General features: G+C 43.3%; 2 protein-coding genes across 4 annotated transcripts in view; one reads left to right on the top strand and one right to left on the bottom strand.

The window, feature by feature from the left end:
* Positions 1–14,994, bottom strand: part of TCP11L1 (t-complex 11 like 1) — a 35,534-nt gene extending 20,540 nt beyond the window's left edge. The window contains exons 1-3 of one of the 3 annotated variants that reach the window (XM_032413973.1): positions 14,744–14,994; positions 14,061–14,285; positions 11,603–11,789 (exon numbers count right to left, since the gene is read on the bottom strand). In XM_032413973.1, the coding sequence (XP_032269864.1) occupies positions 11,603–11,765 (163 nt within the window). In that variant the 5' untranslated portion in view covers positions 11,766–11,789; positions 14,061–14,285; positions 14,744–14,994. Of the gene's footprint in view, positions 1–11,602; positions 11,790–14,060; positions 14,286–14,743 lie in introns of those variants that run through there. The other 2 variants (XM_032413972.1, XM_032413974.1) reach the window with 2 other exon arrangements.
* LOC116638227 (40S ribosomal protein S29-like) lies at positions 9,390–10,109 on the top strand. Its single transcript, XM_032413976.1, has one exon. It carries the CDS (start codon positions 9,412–9,414, stop codon positions 9,583–9,585), a length of 174 nt encoding a protein of 57 aa, XP_032269867.1. The 5' UTR covers positions 9,390–9,411; the 3' UTR covers positions 9,586–10,109.
* Positions 14,995–18,793: the final 3,799 nt, after the last annotated feature.

Genomic DNA, 18,793 nt, shown 5'->3' with positions numbered 1-18,793 from the left:
GATTAAAATTTCCATTAAAGTGAGGAGAAGGCAGTGGTTCTGGTACCAGCTAATGATTTTGGTTATGCCTCTGTTTATGAAAATACTCCAGCAATTTCAAACAACAGAATTTTACTTGTTTCATTTTTATTTTAACCTAGAATCCTAAAAACAGAGACCACTTCCAACATTTAAAATATCTGTTTTTTTACTCAAGGCTGGTCAGTGGAAATGATTAAATTAAATTGAGACTTAGGTAAACTTTTTAAGTCACAGAGTATCAAATTTTCCAAGAAGCAGAGGGTTGTTTTCTAATCTCTTTGCTTTTTGTCTATCCTAAATTTAAGAAAGGAGACCCCAGATTTAGGATTTTCTCATTTGCTCCCATCAGCAGTTTACATTTTGCACCACCACTAATACTGTGCCAGGAATGAATCTCCCCAAATTAAAATTTCATCAAGTAGTTTAGGGCACCAGGTGCTATTCAAAAAACTCTAAAGCTACTACATTGTATATGATACTAAAAATGTTTTGAAACCATAATTTGAAAAGCACTGATCTAGAAGATAATTAAAAAGATATATTAATTTTATGTGATGGGGATAAGATCTAGGCTTAAAATGAAATAAATAATGTCACTGGTTTGCACGGGGTTTAACAGTTATAAAGATCTTCTTAGGTTAGTCAAAAATTATTTACCTTCCTCTTTTACTTTCTTCTTTTGCTCACCAAAAAAAGGAACCAAATCTAAGAGCTGGTCCTATCCTGTCTGGTAAAAATCTTTATTCAGTCACATAAGGGGAAGTTGGAAACACTCAACATAAATTCTTCTCAATGTTTCTACAGAATATTAATGAAAATACTAAATAAATAAATAAATAAATAAATCTTGCTTCATGGATATTAGTAAAATATAATGAACATCCAAAAATCAAAGCCCAGATAAAAATTTTCAATATTATTAAGATGTCAATTTCTGCCAAATTAATCTATTGATAAAATGCAATCCCAGTAAAAATTCCAGCAAGCGTTTTTGTTGAAAATGCCAAACTGGGGGCGCCTGGGTGGCTCAGTCAGTTGAGTGTCTGCCTTTGGCTCAGGTCATGATCTCGGGGTCCTGGGATTGAGCCCTGCATCGGGCTCCCTGCTGAGCAGGGAGCCCGCTTCTCCCTCTCCCTCTGTGTTCTCTCTCTCTCAAATGAATAAATAAAATCTTTTAAAAAAATGTGCCAAACTGATTTTAAAATTTACATGGAAATGCACAGGACCTACAGATATGAAAACTATTGTGGAAGAGAATATAGTTGAAAGACTTGAACTGATTTCAAGAGTTACTTTAAAGCTACAACAATCAAGACAGTGTATTTTTGGCATGAAGATCGATCAAGTGAACAGAAGAGAGGACCCAGAAACAGACTGATACACACATACATACATATACATGTGGTCAATGAGGCAAGATCAGTTTAACTAAATAGTGCTGGAACAATTGGTTCTCTGTATATAAAAGAATGACCCTCAACCCTTACCTCATATAAGTAAAAAGGAACTCAAAATGGACCACAGACCTAAATATAAGAGCTAAAACTATAGAACTCCTATGAGAAAAGACAGGTGAAATCTTTACCTTGAATTAGGTAAAATCTCTTAGAGTAAGATAAAAAAAACTCAACATATAAGAGAAAAAAGATGATAAATTATGCTTTATCAAAATTTAAAACTTTTGGGTGCCTGGGTGGCTCAGTTGTTAAGCATCTGCCTTCGGCCCAGGTCATTATCCCAGAGTCCTGGGATGGAGCCCCGCGTCAGGCTCCCTACTCAGCAGGAAGCCTGCTTCTCCCTCTCCCACTCCCCCTGCTTGTGTTCCCTCTCTCACTGTCTCTCTCTGTCAAATAAAATAAAATCTTAAAAAAAAACCCAAAAAACAAAAAAAAAATTAAAACTTTTATTCTGTGAAAGACTCCTATCAAGAAAATGAAAAGGCATGCCAGATAGGACAGAATATATGCAAAACACGTATGTGATAAAGGACTTGTATCCGGAATTAGAAAGAACTCTTATAACTCAAAAATAGACGACAACCAGTAAAAAACGGGCAAAAGATTTGAACAGACATTTCTCCAAAGTAGATACACAAGTGGCCAGTAGGCCACGAACAGCTACTCAACATTATTAATCATCAGTGTGAAATTAACAGAAAATATGTATTTTGGTCTCTGCCCCTCTGTTCCTGGCACAAGACTCCTAAAATCCTTCTAATTTCCTAAGTGATAAGAACATTAGGAGCATCTAGTTTTAATATTCGGTTTTTGACCGGGCTCATTGACACCAGGCTCCTAAAACCCTTGTTAATTCCTAAGTGATAAGCACAAGCAGCATGTTTTGTTCTGTTGTGACTCTGAATGAGCTCCTGGATGGCTTCTGGATGGGGCTGGTCACCAGAAAGACCAAGCCATGATTAGAAGGCTGGATTTTTCAGTCCTGTTCTCCAGAGAGGGTAGAAGGGCTGGAAATGGAGTTAATAATTAATCATGCCTACATGAGGAAGCCTCCGTAAAGTCCCAATAGTAGGGGGTTCAGAGATCTCCCAGGTTGTCCAACACATCCATACTGGGAGGGTGATACACCCTAACTCCATAGGGACAGAAGCTCCTGCACTTAGGACCCTCCCAGACTTCACCCTATGTAGCTCTTCATCTAGCTGTTCATCTGTATTTACCTTTTAATAAACTGGTGAACAGTGTTGCCCTGAGTTCTGTGAGCCACTCTAGCAAATTAATAGAATCCAAGGAGGGGCCACTAGAATCTCCAGTCTATAGCTGACCGGTCAGAAGCAGAGACGACAACCTAGACTTGTGACTGGTGTCCAAAGCAGAGGGATGGGGGGAGCGGGGTATTCCTGTGGGACTAAGTCCTTCACCTGTAATATCTGATCTTAACTCTGGGTAAATAGTGTCAGAATTTAGTTGAAGTGTAAATAGTGTCAGAATTTAGTTGAAGTGTAAGACACCCAGCTGGTGTCACAGAAAATTGATTGGGGGTGGGGAGCCCTACACATTTGGTAACTAGAAGAGGTATACTCTGTGTGAGTAGTAAAAGACACCCAGGAGAAAAACAGAGGAGGAAGGACTGGGTTTTGCCCCACGCAGGTAGAAAACTGTAGGTTTTTCCTTTTAGAATCAGGGAAATGCTAATTAAAACCACACTGAGATACCAATACATACCTACCGGAATGGCCAAAATGAAAGAGACTGATCATACCAAGTCTTGACATAGATGTGGAGCATCTGGAACTCTCGTACATAAACAATGGGAATGAAAAATGGTACCATCACTTTGGAAAACCAGCTCTTGTAAAAGTAAAACATAAACTTAACCACATGACCCAGCAACCCCACTCCTAGGTCTTACCCAAGAAAACTGAAAACATATGGCCATGTTAAGACCTGTCTTCAAATGTTAATAGTAGCATTCTTCCTAACAATCAAAACCTAGAACTAATCCAAATGTGGATCATCTACAGAATGGATAAACAAATTGTAACCATACAACGGAAGACTACCCAGCAATAACAAAGGAATAAACTGATACATGCAAAGACATAGATGAACCTTAAAAGCATTATCTCAAGTTAAAGAGTCAGATACAAAAGACTATATACAGTATGATTCCATTTATTTGAAATCATAAAAAGAGCAAAATTATAGTGACAGAAAGCAAGTAAGTGGTTGCCAAAGGCCAGAATTCATTATATGAGGCCACCATTACCCTGATACCAAAACCAGACACTACAGGGAAAGAAAAGTACAGGTCAACATCCCTGAAGAACATAGATGCAAAGATCCTCGACAAAATATAGCAAAGCAAATTCAACAATACATTAAATGGATCATACATGATGATCAAATGGTGGGAAAGATTCACTGTCCAGGGGCATGGGAATTCAGGGAGGTGATGAAAATGTTCTAGCAGCTCATAATTGTGGTAGTAGTGACACAACTGTAAATGCATTTGTCAAAACTCATATACGGGGCGCCTGGGTGGCTCAGTCGTTAAGTGTCTGCCTTCGGCTCAGGTCATGATCCCAGGGTCCTGGGATCGAGTCCCACATCGGGCTCCCTGCTCGGCAGGAAGCCTGCTTCTCCCTCTCCCACTCCCCCTGCTTGTGTTCCTGCTCTCGCTATCTCTCTCTGTCAAATAAATAAATAAAATCTTAAAAAAAAAAAACTCAAATACGTACTTAAAATTCAATTTTATTATGTATAAATTATACCTCAATAAAATTGATTAAAAATTCAAAGGCACTGAGCAGGAATTTGCTATATGCATACTGATTATTAAATTTATTCAAGCTAATATATATATATATTTTTAAAGATTTTTATTTGTCACAGAGAGAGCACAAGCAGGGGGAGCAGCAGAGGGAGAGGGAGAAGCAGGCTCCCCACTGAGCAGGGAGCCCGATGTGGGACTCGATCCCAGGACCCTGGGATCATGACCTGAGCCGAAGGCAGACGCTTAACGACTGAGCCACCCAGGCGTCCCTATATATATATTTTTTAAAGATTTTATTTATTTATTTGACAGAGAGAGACACAGCGAGAGAGGGAATAGAAGCAGGGGGAGTGAGAGAGGGAGAAGCAGGCTTCCCACTGAGCAGGGAGCCCAACGCGGGGCTCGATCCCAGGACCCTGGGATCATGACCCGAGCCGAAGGCAGACGCTTAACAACTGAGTCACCCAGCTAATATTTTCTGTTGCCATTTATCAGAAAATGGAACTTCCATTGTGGTATATCAATAGCGAGGATCAGAAGTTAAAGTTATTAAATTCCATCGGGCTCTTACCTTTTTTAAGATTTTTTTTTTTTTAAGTAATCTTGGGGCGCCTGGGTGGCTCAGTCATTAAGCGTCTGCCTTCGGCTCAGGTCATGATCCCAGGGTCCTGGGATCGAGCCCCGCATCGGGCTCCCTGCTCGGCGGGAAGCCTGCTTCTCCCTCTCCTACTCCCCCTGCTTGTGTTCCTGCTCTCGCTGTGTCTCTCTGTCAAATAAATAAATAAAATCTTTAACAAAAAAAGAAAAGTAATCTCTACACCCAACGTGGGGCTCAAACTCACAACCCCGAGATCAAGAGCCACACACTCTAATGACTGAGCCAGACAGGCACGCCAAGTTTTTCTCTCTTAAAGAGATTCAGGATTGTCACCAGGGCTTCCAAGTTTTGTTTTAGCCTTGGTTTTGCAAAAATCTTCAAATGTCTAATCATCTTAAACTTCTGAAAATAACATAAACACTTTTCACAGTAAATTTACCATTTTTCAACAATTTGGGGCATTTCGGTGATGAGAAATAGACCCTGTTCGCATGCTACCTAGTCATGAAACACAATGGAAAGAGCACGTCAGGAAGAAATTCAGTTCCCTCTAACAAGACTCTTGAATGTGACCTTCAACAAGTCATTTAAATCTTCCAGGGCCAGAGGCGCCTGGCTGGCTCAGTCAGTTAAGCATCTGACTCTTGGTTTCAGCTTAGGTTGTGATCTCAGGGTCGTGGGGTTGAGCCCCGGGAGGAGCCCAGCACTCAGCAGGGAATCCACTTGGGATTCTCTCTCTCTCCATCTCCCTCTGCCCCTAAATCTTTAAATCTTCCAGGGCTATTATTTCCTAATATGCAAAAAGAAGATAACCGAAGGAATGTTCTATGAAAGAGGAGACTCTTCCAAATTATAGGTAAGTGTGTTCTCAGGGTTTTGGGTACACTTGGGACAAAACAGTTTGTACCGAGTTCTGAGAACATCAGACACCAGCTTGCAGGAGCTGTCCAACTTAGAGACTACTTAAAATCAAACTTATTAATGAAGGGTACCTGATAAAAAGAGATAAAAGCTATAATTCTAAGATATCAGGATACGTTACAGATCTACACACACAGGAATTGTTCATTGCATACTAATTACAGGGTTGTGGGATGGGATTGTTTTGTATTTGAGAATTCTCAAATGGCAAATGTCACCCAAAACTACTCTAGAGTGAGTACAGTGAAGCAAGAGTAAAGTTTATCCACAGAACTTACTGCACTGTGTAGAAATTGCTTGTTACTTTGTCTTCCTCACTAGACGGCAAGCTCCATGAACAAAGAGATTATGTGGGCCTGCTGGCTCACTACTGGATTCCTGATACACAGTATGCACTTAATAAATATTGGCTGATTGACTGAACACAGAGACACCATAATTCAAAGTCTAGTCATGAGCTTTAAAAATGTAAGAACTTAGGGGTGCCTGGCTGGCTCAGTCGGAAGAGCTTGCAACTCGATCTCGGGGTTGTGAGTTCAAGCCCCACACTGGGTGTGGAGATTACTGAAATAAATAAACAAATCAAAATGTAAGAATTTAGTGCCATCCATTTATCTAAGGATGCCTGGGATGTACTAATTAAATTCACAGGGGTGGGGTGCATGGCTGGCTCAGTCAGTAGAGCATGTGATTCTCATCTCAGGGTTGTAAATTTGAGCCCCATGTTGGGTGTAGGGATTACTTAAAAATAAAATCTTTAGGGGCACCTGGGTGGCTCAGTCGGTTGAGCGTCTGACTCTTGGTTTCAGCTCAGGTCATGATCTCAGGATTTTGAGATCAAGCCCTGTGTTGGGCTCTGTGCTCAGCATGGAGTCTGCTTAAGTCTCTCTCTCTCCCCCCCCCCCCCAGTAACTCCCCGTCCCCTGCCCATGTGCACATGTGTGCCCCCTCTCTCTCCAAAATAAATAAATCTTTTTTTTTTTTTTTAAAGATTTTATTTATTTATTTGAGAGAGAGAGAATGAGAGAGAGAGAGCATGAGAGTGGGGAGGGTCAGAGGGAGAAGCAGACTCCCTGCCGAGCAGGGAGCCCGATGCGGGACTCGATCCAGGGACTCCAGGATCATGACCTGAGCCGAAGGCAGTCGCTTAACCAACTGAGCCACCCAGGCGCCCCAAAATAAATAAATCTTTAAAAAAATAAATAAAAATCTTTTTTTTTTAAATGCAAGAACTTAGTGTCATCCATTTATCTAAGGATGACTGGGATCTACTAATTAAACTCACAAAGACCTGATTTAATAAATCAAAATGCTAAATGGAAAATATTAACTGGAATAACAATTGCTGTTTTTCATCTGAATACAGCATCTCTTACTGGTCAACAGGTGATTAAACACCAGAACAGAAGGCGCTTTGTGAGCAGAGAAGCATGTGGTAGTAGAGAATCTCAGAGGAGACATGAAGTTATAGCGGACTGATCCTTACTCTGAGGAGCTCTATGTTGAAAGAACAGATCATCTTTTAGAATCAAATCACCACCTCAGATTAGTGCCAACCAATTCTCACAAGCCAGCCATTTTTTCTTTTTCAACATTCTCTATCACTAAAGGTTCTGCACCGAAATCCCAACGTGTGCGGGGGCAAGCAGTTGTCACACACCAGCCATTCAATTCTGACACTCTACCTGCAGGTAGAGTCAGATCTCACAAGTTAGGGGCTGGGTTCTATAAAACTGCCCCAGTCGCAAGTCCACATTGTCACCTGTGCTATAGATCAGAGGTTCCAACGACTCCCACCTCTTGTTTGATTAATTTGCTACAGCAGCCCATAGAACTCAGAGAAACACTTTACTTACCAGATCCCTGGTCTAGTATAAAAGGATATAATTCCGGAGCAGCCAGATGAAGAGATGCGTGGGGCAAGGTACGGGAAAGGGGGCGGAGCTTCCATGCTCGGAGCAGCCCACTCTCCCAGCACCAGGTGTTCACCAACCCGGAAGCTCTCCCAAAACAGTCCTCTTGGGTTTTTATGGAGGCTTCATTATATAGGCATGATTGATTAAATCACTGGCCATTGGCCGGGCACCTGGGTCGCTCAGTCGGTTAAGCGGCCGACTCTTGATTTCAGCTCAGGTCATGATCTCAGGGTCCTAGGCTAGAACCCTGGTGCGGCTCCCTGCCGGCTCCATGTTTGGTGGGGAGTCTGCTTGAGGATTCTCTCTCCGCCCCTCCCCCCACGTGCCTGTGCATGTGCAGGCACGTGCTCTTTCCCTCTCTCAAATCTTCAAAAAAAAAAAAGAAAAGAAAAGAAAAGAAAGAAAGAAAGAAATCACTGGCCATTGGCAATTGATTCAACCTCCAGCCCCTCTTCCTACTCTGGAGGTTGGGGGATGGGACTGAAAGTTCCAACCCTCTAATCACATGACTGGGTCCCCTGGCAACCAGCCCCCATCCTTAGGAGACCTAGGTGGTTTCCAGTCGCCTCATTAACATAACAAAAGACACCTTTCTAGGGCTCATCACTTAGGAAATTCCAAAGGAGCTCTTTGCCAGGACTGGACAAAGACCAAATATATTTCTTATTTTATAAATCACAATATCACAGGTACCAATAGCAATTCTGCCTTTAAAATATTACTCTATTATAATTTGCAGGGCTAAAGGTTATTTTTTGCTATTTACATTTTAATTTGTAGCATTCCAGAAGTGATTTTAGAGTTACTATAAACTCAAATGTCTGCAGACAGTTAATTTCATATTTTATAAATTCTTATTTATGATCTATGTGATCAGTGATGCTTCCTGATGTGGTCCTCAGACTATGGGGTCTGAGCTTTACCACAGAGGCCCACAGCCCTGTGCCTCCCTACTATTATAAGGAGCAAGAGCAAGGAAGCCAGAGGAATATTTTAGGGCACTGACTTTGTACCTCATTTTGGCATAGACTTCTAAAAGAATTTAATGAAATATTCCATGACTTTCTTCCTAAAAAAAATGCATATGCACACAAATGTTGATATACTTTTCTGGCTGTTCCTAGGACCCCCTAACACATAATCATGGGTCCCAGGTAAGTACTCTTGCCTTAAAGATATAACTACACACAATCTCGAATAATATAGTCTAGTGTTGGCTTGACATTAATTTGGAGTCATGCCAGTAGACTGACAGGATGCCAAAGGCATGGCCATCAATCAAAGAATGACTAAAGATCTATACCACTGGTCCTCCTTATCAGAAACTGTAGGTGATAAAACCATCATGTTGGCCATATACATCCAAATTACAGCAATCAGTCCTGGTATCTTTAAATGCAACAGATGACATGCCAGTAGTATTAACAATTAATATTTATTGAGCATTTATTAGGTGCCACGCATTACTCTAAATGCTTTACATGAATTCATTTAATCTTTACAACCATCCTAAGAGATAAGTGTATTTTCCTCATTTTAAAAATGAGAAAACAGGGGCGCCTGTCTGGCTCAAGTCGGTAGAGCATATGACTTCTTGATCTCAGGGTTGTGAGTTCAAGCCCCACATTCGGCATGGAGCCTACTTTAAAAAAAATAAAAATAAAAAAAATAGGGGTGGCTTTTTTTTTTTTTTTTTTGCCTCGTTGCATCCGAGAGAGCAAGATGGGTCACCAGCAGGTGTACCGGAGCCATCCGAGGAAATTTGGCCAGGGTTCTCATTCCTGCCGCATCTGCTCAAACTGGCACAGTCTGATCTGGAAATACGGCCTCAAGATGTGCCGCCAGTGTTTCCGTCAGTACGCGAAGTATGATACAGGCTTCATTAAATTGGATTAAGTGAACTTCCTTGAATTGGTCATCCAAGATAACCTACTTTAACTGCAGATATCCAAGATACCTACTTTAATGCCAACTCATTGTACATAAAATAAAAATACTCCAACTAAAAAAAAAAAATAGGGGAGCCTGGCTGTCTCAGTCAGTACAGCATGCGACTCAATCTCAGGGTTGTGAATTCGTGCCCCAGGTTGGGTATAGATTACATAAAATTAAAATCTTAAAAAATAAATAGAAATGAGAAAACAGAAGCTTTCTAACTATACGTATTAGAGATCAATATGACCAAAGTCATATTTGCTTACAGTGAGCTCTGTACTCTGGCTGCTGGGAGAACCTGACTTTTTTCTGCAAAAATAATTTTCTCTGCAAGGCCTAACACATGCATGATAGACTTATCAACAGCATGTTTCCTTGAACTTGTTGGTGTATCTATCAAAATCTATGTGATACTAAACCACAATAAAATGGGGCCCATAATGTTGGCTATAAGAATACTATATTGTGGGGCACCTGGGTGGTTAAGCATCGGTTAAGCATCTGCCTTCGGCTCAGGTCCTGATCTTAGGGTCCTGGGATTGAGCCCTGTGTTGGGCTCTCTGCTCATCAGGAAGTCTGCTTCTCCCTCTCCCCTGGCAACCTCCCCACTCCACCCCATGCTCTCACTCTCAAATAAAATCTAAAAAGGAAAAAAAAAAAAATACTATGTTGAGGGGCGCCTGGCTGGCTCAGTCAGTAAAGCATGCAACTCTTCCTCTCAGAATCCTGAGTTCAAGCCCCACACTGGGCATAAAGCTTCCTTAATTAAAAAAAAGGGGAGGGGGCACCTGCGTGGCTCAGTCATTAAGCGTCTGCCTTTGGCTCAGGTCATGGTCCCAGGGTCCTGGGATGGAGCCCCACATCGGGTTCCCTGCTTGGCGGGAAGCCTGCTTCTTCCTCCCCACTCCCCCTGCTGTGTTCCCGCTCTCGCTGTGTCTGTCAAATAAATAAATAAAATCTTTAAAAAGAAAAGAATACTGTGTGGACTAATAAATTACCTGGGAAGAGCTTTGATCATTTTAAAAGAAACACACCTGAAACCCCAAAAATGTTCATATTTCTTTCAAATATGAAGAACTACTGATCATCTACACTTTAAAGAGATAACATCAGCACTGACATTTTTAGACTATGACACTCCCTCTTAAAACTTTCATTTTTGGACTCACTTCAAAAAGCTTAAGTATTCTTAATAAAAGACATGAGTTGGGGTGACTGCTGGGAATACTTGCGGAAATTACCACCCTTTCATCCTTGAGGCCCTGCTCCCTGCCAGGGATCTGAAATGACTTCACCACACATTCAGCAAACTGAATCCCCTCAACCTCGTGGGAACTAAGCCCCCAGGCAATGGAGTTAGGGTGTGGTGACCTCACTCACATTCAAAACCTATTTCTTTTTTAACCTGCACAAGCACAGTCCTGGCTGGAACCTGCCTCACACTTTTCAGATGTTTTTTAAATTAAAGCTACAATTTGCACTCCACCCTATTTCTCAGAGCACTTCAGAGAAAGTGGAATGCCACAGAGACTGCAGGAAGATAGGAATATTCTGGACATGATCCTAAAATTTTAATTTCTCAAGCAATTGAAAACCCATAAGTGGGGACGCCTGGGTGGCTCAGTCATTTAAGCGTCTGCCTTCCGCTCAGGTCAGGATCTCTGGGTCCTGGGATCAGCCCTGCAGGGCTTCCTGCTCAGCAGGGAGTCTCCTTCTCTCTCCCTCTCTCTCTGCCACTCCCCACCATGCGCTTTTTCTCTCTCTCTCTCAAATAAATAAAATCTTAAAAACAAAAAAAAAGAAAGTCCACAAGTGACTAGGCTGCCAGTTGAGAAACTTGGCTATTCTTAAATACTAGTTATCGGCAATGTTATCATATTAGAACGCAGCTCTGGGCCACAAGTACAAGGAAGCCTAATCAAAATATCATCTGAAAACAATGATAATATGGCTTCTAACCAAAGTCAAATTTGCTTACAGTGAGGTCTTTGCACTCTTTGGGTGCTGGGAGAAACCGACTTTATTGTTTTCTGTAGAGCTTCATCAGAACCTTCCACAGCATCTTCAAGGTCTTGCTCAGAATCATTCGATTTTGATTTTCCAGCTTCATTTATATTGGGCTTGCCAGGGTTTTCGGACATTCTCAATTAAGTTTATTTACTTTCCTAGGAAAGAAAAAAAAAGTGAACCAAATGTTCTGGCTCTGTCACTAACTAGCAGTAGGACTCTTGGCAAATCATTTATTCTCTTTGGGTTTCAATTTTCTCACCTGTAAGAATGAATGCGCTTGCGAAGATCTTATCCAGCTATCATATTCTACCTCAATGATTAAACAGATACATGTAAAATGACACTTATGATTTATCAAATTTATGGACCTGTACCTCAGAGAGCGACGAGTTTGAATATTTTTGTCCCACTCCTAAGTATCATGTCAAAAGAAAACAGGACCTTACATTGTCGGAAGATAATACTATCAACTGCCTGCTTCTATTTTAATCAAAAAGTGATTCGATTCTTCCATTCTTTACTTTCATTCCTGAGAGTAGATATGAAAAGTCTTTGGAAATCATGCTTTTTCAACTTCGCTTCCAAATGAAGACACTGGGCTGAGGAGCCGGTTCTCTGATTCTGTTGTGTGAATAACTAGGGATGACACATAGAAGGTAGAATCTTACAAAGCATGTAAGAATATGTGGGGCAAATATTTTTATTAACTTCTTGCCAGTCAGCAGGAAAAGATGGTAAGGAGGACGTTGCAAACAACCACAATGTATGGGGTTGGGTGGGGTTTTAATTTTTTAAGTTGCTGGTTAGAACAGTAATAATACTTAACACATTGGTTTGGGCCAGTTAAAAAAAAAAAAAAAAGGGCCTGAAATTGTAGCCTCTTTTTACTGTAAAAGTTTTTCTCAAGTTTTTTACCCCCGAGTTTTTTCTAGAGTTCTCTCTTCCTAAGGTGTTTCTAATTAAGGGAGAAGACAGACACAATGTTTCTGCATTCACAATACTGCAAATAATTAGCATTTGTACCATCAGCACTTGGAGATCACAAAACATTGTCATAAACACTAATTAGTCTTTATTATATACCTTGGAGGGTAATCCAGGGATGAAAAGAAATGTTGACTGCTTCCAAAAGGTCTGGCAGACTCTCTTTTGCACATTAGACAGAGATGAATCACTTGATATAATTATCTGAACTTTCAGAATCCTCCATTAAGTAGAATGAAGTTACTGGAATTGACATTTTCAGGCCTGTATTTTTTTTCCAGGCCTGTATTATTTTTTTAAGATTTTATTTATTTATTTGACAGAGAGAGAGAGACAGCGAGAGAGGGAACACAAGCAGGGGGAGGGGGAGAGGGAGAAGCAGGCTCCCCGTTGAGCGGGGAGCCCGATGTGGCGCTCGATCCCAGGATCATGACCTGAGCCGAAGGCAGACACTTAATGACTGAGCCACCCAGGCGCCCCTCCAGGCCTGTATTATTAATATGAAGGTTGCTTTAATGCAGTTCCCCTTACCTTCCAACATCCCACTCCAGACACCCATTTCCTCTGTCCTAAATCCTATTAGGCTCTGGATATGCTCCAAGATCCAAAAGATAACATTGCCAGCATCTTCTATGAGAAAGGACAAACACACACTTCTAATTTTATCCTCTTCACATGCTGAGAATGAGCTCAGAAAGGATGAAGTAACTCTTAACTGCGCAGTGAGGAGGAAGGCATGCTTTTCTCTAACGCTCAGTTTAACAAACTAACCCCACCTTTTAAGATTCAGCGCGAGTCCTACTCCTCCCAGGACACTACCCCACAGTGTCTGCACCTTTCTCTGAACTCCTGTCGGGCTAGTTACTGCACATCTGGCATGCATCATTGCCTTAGATCCAATTCAACATACACTTACTTAAATAGGTCTGGAGAGGGAAACATGCTCACAAGGAAACGGAGTGAAGCTTAAGCTTTGGTGGCATGATGAAACCACTAAGGGAACATAGTAGAGGGATTAAGGAATTCCGCCTGGAAGGAGGCTGGGATAACCCTCCCGGAAAAGGGGACATTGGAACCGTTCTTTTGAAAAGAGCAGGATTTCACGCAATTAAAAAATGTCTAGAGTGAGAGAGGAGGTGGAAAGGGGGGCATTTCACTCAGAGGGCACATGTGAAGGCACATGAAAATGAGAAAACTAGTGGCAGGTGATGAAGAGGGAAAGGTGGGTTGTGGGGAGCCTGTAAAATTGCTAGTTTTATTAAAAACAACTCTTCACCTAGATTTTTAACTTCATGCCCAACACCAACCATATTTCCCACATACGCTCCATCCGTGTAAGTCTATGTTCCAAACAGATGCCCACTAAGTATTTGGTGACAGCGGTGTCATCTCTGTTGATGTCAGCGTGTGGGCAAAGGAGGGGCGTTGGTCTCAGGACGTACCTGGGTTCCAGTTTTGGCTCTTTACTAGCTGGGGAACTTCAGTTTCCTCATCTGTAAAATGCAGCTGCCTACTTCTTCGATTTGGGGGTAAGATGAGACGACAGAATGTGCAGCTGGTACACTACAGGCTTTCCACAAAGGGGAGCTGTAATTACTGCAACTGGTAGCTACAGGAACCACGGACTGCTTACAGCGTGCCCATTCAACAGTCACCAACTCCTCCGCCTGGAGAGGGAACCGGGGGTAGCAGGATCCTCGCCCTGGTCCTAAAGACCTTCTATCCGAGCTACACGCCGGGCCCTAAAGCCGCCACAAGAGACTCCCCAGCAGAAGAGGTCTCTGAGCAAAGGAAAGGCGCCCTGTCTACAGTCGCCGGGAGCCGCTCCCTCCGGCACCCAGCGCCACTCACGCTCAGCGGCCGGATTCCGTTGTAAACAACTGTTCGGGCCGGCGAGGGAGTGGCGGGCCGGCAGCTAGCGATGGCAGAGGGGCGCGCTAGGAGCACGGCCTCGAGGGCTGGGACAAAGGCCACCCTACGCCGCACCCCGCCGCCGTCCCTGCCTCCACCCGACAGCACGGGGCCCGACCTGCCCTGAGGAGGCGAAGAAATGCCTGTGATTTCCACCTGGCGCCTCCCGTGCGGGCCCCGCAGGGCTGCCAGCCTCTGCGTCCGCTTCCCTCACCTGCCGCGGAGTTCTTCCTCCTGCCGCTCGGGCGGGGAATGAGACGGGCGGCGGAGGCGCGGAGCGATGCGCGGCGAGCACGGGACACTTCAGCCTCTGCCCTTCCGAGGCCGCATCCCTCGCCGCGCTGCGGGCCGTCCTCCCCGCCCGGGTCCGGTGGGTAGCGGCCAGTGCGGCCGCTCCTCAACGTCGGAAAGGAGGGGGCAGCCCTTTAGCCGGGAGGTGCCCGCCCCTCGTAGGGCGGCGCCATGTTTCCGTACGGAAAGGCGGGAGGCGCGGTCCCGTACGCGCGGAGTTTGCTCAATGGGCGGGAGCTCCAGCCGGGCGGCGCCATGTTTCCGTACGGAGATGCGAGAGGCGGGCTCCGAGTCGGCGGACAAGGCTCAGTGGGCGGTGGCTCGGAGCCAGGTGGTGCCCGCTCCACTCAGGGCGGCGCCATGTTTCCGTACAGAAAGGTGGGCGCTGTTGGGAGAGTGTGAGGCGGGAGAGGAACACGTGGTAGAGCCGGCGCGGAGTCTGTCAAATGAAAGAAAAAGGCCGCTTATTCGCAACCTCATTCAAAGCCTTCCCCGCCCGGGTTTTCAAACTTCAATATTACCATCATGTTTTGTCACTGCACATAGTTTATTATTCTACCTAATCTGAGCTGTTAAAAAAAAAAAAAAAAGCCATGCTTACCACCTAGATAGCCAAGCCTCACTTTAATGGCACAGATTCATTTTGGTTTGGGGATCCTCTCTTACCTAAGTGGTTGCTACACTTTGTCGATAGAAAGAGCGAGACTTCAGCCCGGAAGAGACGCGGGGCAAGGGGACGAACGGTTCCCATGAGGGTTCAGCTCGGTGTAGGTACATAAACAACAGTGAGGACTTGGAGCATTTTATGACTGTGTTCTAGAAGGGGAAAACATGCTAAGACAAGCCCGTTTTGGAGCCTCATCTCCCTCTATCACAGGAAGTGGGGGCCGTGATTATCTCGGCACTGGACTAGTGGCTGCTCCAAAAAAACATGCTTTTCTCACCTTTTAGCAGTAGGATAGCAAACTACGTGGACAGAGTTTTTGTACCTAATCTTAAAATGTAAAAGCTATCTGAGGCGTCTGGGTGGCTCAGTTGTTAAGTGTCGGCCTTCGGCTCAGGTCAGGATCCCAGGGTCCTTCCTGCTCCGCGGGAAGCCTGCTTCTCCCTCTCCCACTCCCCCTGCTTGTGTTCCCTCTCTCGCTGTCCCTCTCTCTGTCAAATAAATAAAATTTTTAGAAAAAAAATTAAAAGCTATGTGATTAACTGTTCATTTTGTAGAGATGCTATAAGACTTAGCATAAGTCATGTATGCCTTAATTAAACAAAATGAAGGTAATAATCTAGTCTCCTACCCATAGCTTATAAAACTTGTTAAATTTAAGTAACTAGAAAAGCAAGATGAAGTGAAATGAGTGCTTTCAAACACTACTAAATAGATCACACGTGGGCAGTTATTCCTAAAGTATTGAAGGCTAATGCAACACAACACCATCAAACCATTCACTAACTAGCACATTAGGTATTTTTTCTTAAATACACAAGAACATCAAAGTCCGCAACGAGGATTCACTTTAGGAGAGAAAAAAACAAAACCCTTAAGATACTCAACCACCTGGAATAAAGATTCACCAAGAAAACATTAAGCTCTCACTGTGGAATCCAGACTAATATACCATAGAGTCTCTAGATTAATGGTTCTCAAACCCGACTACACCCTAAAATTGTCTGGGGTGTGGGCATTCTAAAACGATCATCTGAAACTCTGGGGGTGATGCTGGTGGAAAAACTGTTAAGCTTTCCAGGTGATTCAAATGTGCAGCTAGGCAAGAACCACCTCCCCAGAGAGATCCACCCTTGCCCCCACCACATCTACACCCCTAGTGAGAGTCCACTACCTTCCTTGAAGGATTAATATAAACAATTTTCACTTGTGGAGGGGACACTGTTACAATATTAAAACCATTGATGTGAGTTGTAACGGTTACTTTTTATCTTCTGATATACTTGGAATTGTTTCAAATATTAAAAACATATGGACACCTTGTTTGATTTTTTTGGCTGCAAGCACTGGAAACTCAAACTACTTCAAAATAAAGGGAGTTCATAGCAAGGCTCCCTAGGGTTTGGAAGGAGAAAGCCAGCAGCTGTTCTAGAGAGCAGTACTGTTTTATCATCTCCCCAAGACACACAGGATGGCTCTCATCACTTCTCTACTCCTTGCTGCAATCCCCAGCACCCCTCTGAATCACAGACTGGTTTCTCTATTTTCTTAGTTGTTGCTTCCTCCTAATTTGGATTTTTCTATATAGAATTTCCTTGAGCAAGCTGATTTTTGTGCAAAATCAGTCATTTGCCTATAGGTAAGCTGTTCTTGGATCAGTGCTTAGCCCTGGTCTACTTAGCTAGAGTGGTGGCAAGGCTCATAGTCACCTAGGCATCAGGTGTCTAAGTGGGGCCGGGACCCCAAGGGGATATCATGGATGAGTGAATGAGGGCACACAGCAAGCAGCTGACAGTTTTAGTGATACAGGAGGGGTGCCCACAGCATTCATGGTAGCACAGGACCCGCACTTTAAAACGTTGACCATGCTTGCGGCGCCTGGGTGGCTCAGCCAGTTAAGCAGCTGCCTTCGGCTCAGGTCATGATCCCAGTCCTGGGACTGAGCCCCGCATCGGGCTCCCTGCTCAGCGGGGAGCCTGCTTCTCCCTCTCCCTCTGCCTGCCTCTCTGCCTACTTGTTCTCTCCCTCTGTCAAATAAATAAAATCTTAAAAAAATAAAATAAAAATAAAACTTTGACCATGCTTGCAGTAAACAGGACCAATTTTTCTTAAACTTTATTCTTGCTTAGGAAGTTTGAGGTAAACTGATCTTGCTAGAATTTTCCATGAAATGAATGCCACTGCTTCTAGGAACATGAATATAATAACTACGCAGTTAGTTTTGCTTCCCCTGAAGAAGTGTTAGGTTTTGTTTGCCAAATAATCATTCAATTATGTGCAAAGTAAAGGTCGCAAGTCAGATAGTACACACAGTTGCTCTATACTAATGTATAGTCTCTAGATTAGTGGTTCTCAACCCTAACTACATCTTGGAATCTCCGGGGGCGGGGGGGGGGGGGGCAGGAGTTCTAAAAGGATCATCTGAGACTCCAGGGGTGATGCCAGGGAAGAATTAAGCTTCCCAGGTGTTTCGAGTTTGCAGCCAGGCAAGAACCACCTCCACACCCCAAGTATGGTCTCACCACACTTTCAGTAGTTTCTGAAAACTTCCTCACATTTAAATCACGAACTATCTTATCTTTTTTTCACACAGTAAAGACAGCTGCCTTCCCTTGTCTATGAAAACAAAAACGAAAAACAAAAAACCTGACAAAGTTATTCCCTGCTTTATTAGGAGAACTGGGATCACAGATACATTATAGAGTTCTCAACCTTCTCCCACTGAAAGACTGTTTGTATCAGATGTTAGAAAATAAAAGATTGACATGCTAGCATTTTGGTGCATCTCAGTTTTCCCTACTGCTCTTTTAGGGTTTGTTTGTTTTAAGCAATCTCTACACCCAAACGTGGAACTCAAATTCACAGCCCCAAGATCAAGAGTCACACACTCTACCGACTGAGCGAGCCAGGTGCCCCCTCCCAACCTTTCTTTAAAAGTTTAAGTAGAAAAATTGTTTCCTTTTAATCTTTTGATTATTGTATGGATGAACAGTTTCAAATTGTAATTGTATTATATTTCTTGTCTATTTACCAAATATATCCTGACAGTGCAGTTCCAAAATGATCATGACCTTGGATGAAAAGTTGAAGATTTTAGGGGCGCCTGGGTGGCTCAGGTCTTGATCCCGGGACTCCGGGATCAGGATCCAGTCCTGCAACAGGCTCCCGGCTCGGCGGGGAGTCTGCTTCTCCCTCTGACCCTCCCCCCTCTTATGCTCTGTCTCAAATAAGTAAAATCTTAAAAAAAAAAAAAAGTTGAAGATTTTAGTGCTAATGACCAGTTCACAAGAAGTACAGGATACAAGAGGA

The sequence above is a fragment of the Phoca vitulina genome, unplaced genomic scaffold (assembly GCF_004348235.1).
Source record: "Phoca vitulina isolate PV1807 unplaced genomic scaffold, GSC_HSeal_1.0 scaffold16, whole genome shotgun sequence".
Lineage (NCBI taxonomy): Eukaryota > Metazoa > Chordata > Mammalia > Carnivora > Phocidae > Phoca > Phoca vitulina.
The sequence above is the reverse complement of the archived record's forward strand: the minus strand, read 5'-3'. Positions and strand labels throughout refer to the sequence as shown.